We start from the raw sequence: 6,892 nt of genomic DNA, 5'->3' as shown, positions 1-6,892 counted from the left end.
AACCTTGTATGTATGTCCTCCTTGCAAGCATACCTTTCTTGCACCAAGTAGCCACTTGCACAAATATCCCTTTGCGCAAATAGCACCTCAAGCTCTAAATCTTCCAACCAAGCAATCTCCCAAACCTTGTAGGATTCCACCTCTATGAAGGTCGTAGAGACTTGGCTCTCATCAATGATCATCATCAAGTGTGTAGTGCGGAAATGCACACTTGAGGACCTTTGAAACACTCCAAATGTGGTGAATAAGCTCCAATGAAGATCATAGACTCTAAGTTGAGCTTCACCACGAATCATAGGCTCCAAAAATGCACCTGAGCCCATGAGAATCATATCATCCTCCCCTTCTTTAAAAGGATTCATCCTCGAATATGAACCTAGCAAAAACCAAGGGAAGACAACAACAAAAAAGATCCTCAAAGCATGAGGGTTAGTGTAAGCACAAACAAATCGACCAACATGCCAAGGATGCACAAACTTGTGGTATAGCCACTCATCAATAACCAACGTGAAGAAAGACTCCACATATGGGGCACTAAGAAGTTGACCCTTCCAAAGTTCATCATAGGCAAATAGGTAATAAAGAAAGGTGTCACACAAAACAACTTCTTCAACTGAAGTGACCTCAAGTATAGACTCATTATGGGGTTCAAGCACAAGTTCAAGTAAGCCACTACTATTTGGAACACTCATGGAAGAAGTGACTGTTTGCAAACATGTTTCACCTTCTTTTTCAAAACATCCTTCCTGAACTATCATGTCATTTCCCTTCAAAGGAAGGTTTCCATCGCAAGGGGAAGAGTTATATAACCTATTCCAAGCTAGAAGTAGCATCTGCCCCCATCCCTTAGGTTAGGAGATCTAGCATAGTCCTTCCAAGAAGTGTGCTCTTGTTCATGTAATTCACTCCAATGAAGATCATAGACTCTAAGTTGAGCTCTACCACGAATCATAGGCTCTATAAATGCGCTCAATCCAAAGAGAATGATGTCATAAGGTGTGTTCACTAATCATTGATGGTGGGAGTTGTACGAATGCCTTTAGCCAATTTTTGGTTGAAAGTATGAAGTTCCCCACCCGCAAGCACACTTGTCCCTACAAACTCCAATGGTTTGATGAATGTGGAGAGATGAGGGTTAGCAAGCAAGCCATTATCAAATTTAGCATTGGCACTACCAAGATGAGATTTTGTGTGATGCAGTGCCAATGCAAGCTTGCCATCTACCGCTTGGAAGGCCTTGGCAATTTGATGTTAATGCCCAACATAGTGGGAGAACTAACAAATACTCATTTGTGGTCAAAGGGAAGAAGTACATTCTTAATCCACTAAGCCCTTACCAAGTGAGTGAGGACTGTAGAGTGATGAGGGAGCTTTGGGAGAAGTATCAAAAAGAAGAAAAGGAGAAGGGTGAAAGGGAGACCTTGTTGGTCATAGGTGGAGAGGGGACGTCTCAAGATGGTTCCAAGAAATGTTTGTTGGCCAAACCAAGCAATTGCTTAAAAGGGGTTGATGAGAGACGCTTCTTGGTGTGTCTTGTCAACAAACACCTTCTCCTAAATGCTAACCAAGCTACTAGCACTTTGCCTAGTAGTATATCTTCTCTTTTGCAGGAATATGAAGCATTGTTCCTGGAAGAAATGCCCGATGGCTTACCTCCCTTGAGAGGTATTGAGCACCAAATTAATTTTGTACCAGATTCTCAAATCCTGAACAAGCCGGCATATAGGAGCAATCTAGAGGAAACAAAGGAATTGCAAAGGCAAGTTGAGGAGCTATTCAAGAAGGGTCTAATCAAGGAGAGCCTTAGTCCATGTGCCGTACTGGTGATTCTTGTCCCAAAGAAATATGGCACTTAGACGTTGTGCATTGATTGTAGAGCCATCAACAAAATCACGGTTAAGTATCGACATCCTATCCCTAGACTTGATTACATGTTGGATGAGCTTTGTGGCTCAAGTATGTTTTCTAAAATTGATCTTAGGAGTGGCTATCACCAAATTCATATGAATCCAATTGATGAATGGAAAACGGCCTTCAAGTCCAAGTTTGGCCTCTATGAGTGGCTTGTTATGCCATTCGGCCTAACTAATACACCTAGCACTTTCATGCGCTTAATGAACCATGTTTTAAAACCCTTTATCAATAGATTTTGTTGTCTATATTAATGACATTCTTGTGTATAGCAAATCTATGGAAGAATATGTGAGCCACTTGAGGCAAGTGTTTGATGTCTTGTTGATTGAAAAGTTATTTGCTAATGTCAAGAAGTGTGCTTTTGGGGTTAATAAAGTGGTGTTCTTGGGTTTTGTGGTGAGTGTTAACGGTGTTGAGGTTGATGAAGAGAAGGTGGAGTCCATTAGAACTTGGCCAACTCCCAAAAATGCAACCGATGTAAGGAGTTTCCATGGGTTGGCAAGTTTCTATAGAATATTTGTCAAGGGCTTTAGTACAATTGCCTGACCAATGACCGAATTGATAAAAAAAGATGTTCCTTTTGTGTGGGGAGATGAGCAAGAAAAGGCAATCCAAGAATTGAAGTCTATGTTGAGTTCAACACCTTTGTTGCAATTGCCGAATTTTGAAAAGACATTTGAAGTAGAGTGTGATGCTTCCGGAGTTGGCATAGGTGGTGTCTTGATGCAAGAAGGAAAACCATTGGCTTATTTTAGTGAGAAGCTTAAGGGGGGAAGGGGGGGGGGGGGGGGGGGGGGGGGGGGGTCATTGAACTACTAAACCTATGACAAAGAGTTGAATGCACTTGTGAGGGTCTTAACCCATTTGCAACACTACTTGTGGCACAAAGAGTTTGTGTGTTATATCCCGTATTTTGCGTATTCGGGAAATTCAAGATAATTGCGATTTATAAGAACTAAGGCCGTATTTTGATTGTAATTTAATATATATGTAAGTTTTTCATGGACAAATGTTGATGCGGTAGTATGGAGGGAGACCAAGGGTAAAATTTTAATTTTGGAAATTAGCTTCGTGAATTACCGAGTGTGATCCCTCACTAGTTTGGGCTAAAAAAAAAGAATAATAGAGGCCCAATTCAAGTGGTGTGGCCGGCCATGGCATAGGAAATAATGGCCCAAGCCCATATATTAATTAAATTCAAGGCCATCAAATAAATAAAGGGGCATTCCTCACATTCACTAGAAGCTTCAAGAAAACAAAAGCAAGAGCAAAGAAAAGAAAGCATTTCGGCCACAAGGAGAAAAAGAAAAAAAAAATTCCAAGCCTTTCAACTTTGATCCAAAAAATTTAAATTTTCTTGTATTCCTACGAAGCTCAAAATCCTCTTCAACGTGGTACAATTAGTTAAGCGAGAAAACAACGTTTGCGGCAAGTTGAAGTTTGAAGAAAAAGGTAAGAATTCTATTCTTTTATGTTATAGAAAAGGTGTATATGTTGTAATGATTGGAATTAGATGAGAATTTTGGAATTGTGATGTGTGTGTGCATGGCCGTGTGGGTGTGCAAGTGTGAGTGTGGCCGTGTGGTATAGTGTAGAGAAGGGAAGGTGAATTAAATTCCATTTAATTTGTTAGTTGTGTTGTTGTGATGTTTATGATGTAAATAAGGGTTTAGTGAACCGAGTCGGCATTAAAAATTGGTTGTATGTTGTTATGAGAAATTATATGTTTGAATATAGTTTTTACGTAACTATGGAAGTAGAATTCAAAAATGTGGAATATGGTTGTCGTTAATGAACTTGGAAGAGAACAATGCGATTTTGTTGTTTCGTTGCATTTGTAGTAGTTTCGGATGGAATATGGAATTGGCGGGATGGTTTGAATTCTTGAATAATCTTAAGTTAGTTAATGAATATGGAAAATGTTGATATTAGTTTGATAGTGTTGTTATATCCCGCATTTTTGTATAGTCGGATAATTCAAGACAATCGCGGGAAGACAACAAGCCAGGCCATATTTTTATCTTGTTAAGCATGAGAGTTGTTTATGAAAATTTTCAAGTGGGAATATTAAGAAAGGTCAAGGGCATAAAGGGAAATTCGCAATATGACTCGTGGAATTATGAAGGAAGACGAAGGGCAAATTTGGAAATTGGAAAAATTAAAAATTTGTCATGAAGCACAACAAAAAAAAAGGGGAGTGGGCTTGATTTTTTTTGGGCCAAGGTTGGCTATCCATCCTTCTTGATGGGCCAAGCCCATATGAGAATTAATGAATGGGTTAAAAGATGACCATTAAGTCATCTTTTCCTCATAACTCCCTAGAACATTCCAGAACAAAAAAAAAAAAAAAAGGGAGCAAAACTCCATAGATGTCTCGGCCAAGGGCAAGAATTGCCAAGTGAATTGACAAAAAAATTCCTTCAAAAATCATTTTCTACTAATTTAAGGGCCCTTAACAAGGTGGAGTGTTAATTGGAACAAGAAGATTTCATATTCTTGCAAGTTACAATTCTAGTCAAGTGGGGAGTCAAGAAGGAAGGTGAGAATCAATTTATTTTATGTGTTATAGGTGATTATGTATGTTGTAGTATGTAAAGGTTGATGAAATTCATGGAAATCTGGAAAACATGTTGTGGCCGTGAGTGTGTGGTGTGTATATGTGGCCGTGTATACATGATGTTTAGCCGTGTATATTGTGTGGAAATAAAGAGTCAATTCTACTTAGTAATTGGTTGTTGTTAAGTGGATTCTATGTTTCTAATAAAGGCGTAATGACCTTAGTGAAGTTGATGTAGTTGGAAAATTGCTTTAGAGATTATGTAAATTGAAAATAATGTTCTTGCAAGTATGGAAGATAATGAGACTAGTGTGATGTTGTTGGTGTATGAACTATTAGGTTGTTATTGTTTTATTGAAGTTGGAAGGTTTTGAAGGAAATTGTATATTGATTGAATTGTTAGAATGTACTTGGGTTGGTTATCGAAATTGTTAGTATGGTTGTTGGCATTGTTGTTAATAATTTGGCCGGGTTGAATTCCCGGGATTGTTGTTGATTGGAATTGGCCAAGTTGAACTTGGTGGGATGGAGTATTTACAGGGGAAATGCTGCCGGAATTTCGGTAGCCAAGTATTATCTTAAGATTCCAATTCTAAATGCTCTAACCAAAGTTTGGTAAATATGACCAATTTGTAGATTGTGGCGGATTTGCAACTTGAATTTGGAATAGCATAAGGAGCGGAAAGAGGTATGTAAGGCTTCACCCTTCCTTTTATGGCATGTCTTAGACGTAATATGTTGGATATGAACCTCGGGGAAAACTCTATTTTCCGGAATCCGCACCTAAAGTTTCCCCTCTTTCATTCAGTAGAATTGAATTAGAAAGTGTGCAAAACGTTGGAAAAAACTTTCCAAACCTCTAGAACTTGCATAAATAGGACCCGACTACCTTGAAACCCTCACAAGTAACGCCATGACATGTAATATATGTAAATTGTGCACGCTACCTCACTCGGCCCGAGGTGAGCCCATTGTTCCCGGATTTTCCTCATTGTTCCGTTTGACTTATTTTGAAGCAGAATTCAAAGGAAACTTTTGACCCTTGTCCCGATTATCAAACGATAAGTACCGTACCATTCTAATGGAAATATGTCTATGATAACCAACCGGAGACGGACATATACCACAGTACCCCGGAACCGGACACATCATACTTCGAAATTCATACATGGGACCCGACCCCCGACAACGGACTCGGCGGCCCATCCGCACGATATAAACCGGCCCGGGATCCGGTGAAAGGAAGCATTGAGACATCCACGAACAGATTAATGAGAAACCACACACCTACAGACTCAATCAAACTGAAGTATACCAAGCGGCGAGTCAAATCAGAGTATTCGGATTGTATTCATAAGATGCGCCTATATCCTACTTGGGAAGGCACGACAGATTATTACCAGAATCAGATTTCCAGATGTCAAAACCATTTTGTAAGATTTATATTAAAAGTAGTCATATCGTGATCAGAATAATAGTCCAGATGTTACTTGTGAAAATCGGACAGAAATGAGACAATTTAGATCATACAATAGGTATCGGGGCTCCGTGGGCCCACCTCGGACCAACTCGAGGTGACATACGTAAATTACTGATAATAGACCTTATGAGGTCATCCATAATCATATAGAAGTATTCCGACTCCGTTTAGGAAAGTTTTATACAAAATTTCACTTTAGGGACAAGTTATAAGAAAAATGATTCAATCTTACTGAAGGAATTGGAGCGGATTTCGATCTCGAATTCCGAGGAACGGAGTCGTATTTAAGGTTCGCGGTCGAGCCTATCATGTTCAGAACATGCCTAAGAATAAAGGGGAAGGCTTTACATACCTCGATTGCGCCTTACGCTCGCTTGGCTTCGATTCCAATTTCGTCCAGAATCTAGAAATGGTCACGTTTACCAATTGTCAAATTTAAGCTTCTCAATAATCCAAACTTATTACATCCTTGCCTACCGAAATTTTGGCAGCATTTCCCCTATATATATATCATCCCCGAGACTTAGCTCGGCTTAGTTTATCAACACAGCAACCCAGAAACAACATCAATGACAACAACAAGCATTAAAACACATAATATGGCATAACTAGCCATCTTTCCGACATAACACAATATTTTTCATTCTGACCTTACACTTCCAAACCAATCTTATTATTTTCATATTCATCACTTATCAAGATCACTACAACATGATTCGGAGGCATATCATATCGTTTTCACCAAATATACATAAGGTATACACGATATACAAGTTTCCTACCAAAACCATAATTCACCTACAACTTCCAATTTTTTTAAAAACATGTTCATGACACGTTCATACCTTCCAACTTCATCAATGACAATCATAACTTGCCTCTTACTACTTTCATTTCCACATTTACATAAACCATAATAAAGTTAAATAATTTCCTTCAAC

General features: G+C 38.9%; 1 protein-coding gene across 1 annotated transcript; it reads left to right on the top strand.

Annotated features, from left to right (window-relative positions):
- The first annotated feature begins 1,205 nt into the window (after positions 1 to 1,205).
- On the top strand, positions 1,206 to 1,856 carry LOC132607834 (uncharacterized). Its single transcript, XM_060321909.1, has one exon. It carries the CDS (start codon positions 1,206 to 1,208, stop codon positions 1,854 to 1,856), a length of 651 nt encoding a protein of 216 aa, XP_060177892.1.
- The last annotated feature ends 5,036 nt before the right edge of the window (positions 1,857 to 6,892 follow it).

This window comes from Lycium barbarum, chromosome 8, assembly GCF_019175385.1.
Source record: "Lycium barbarum isolate Lr01 chromosome 8, ASM1917538v2, whole genome shotgun sequence".
Taxonomy (NCBI): Eukaryota; Viridiplantae; Streptophyta; class Magnoliopsida; order Solanales; family Solanaceae; genus Lycium; species Lycium barbarum.
The sequence above is the reverse complement of the archived record's forward strand: the minus strand, read 5'-3'. Positions and strand labels throughout refer to the sequence as shown.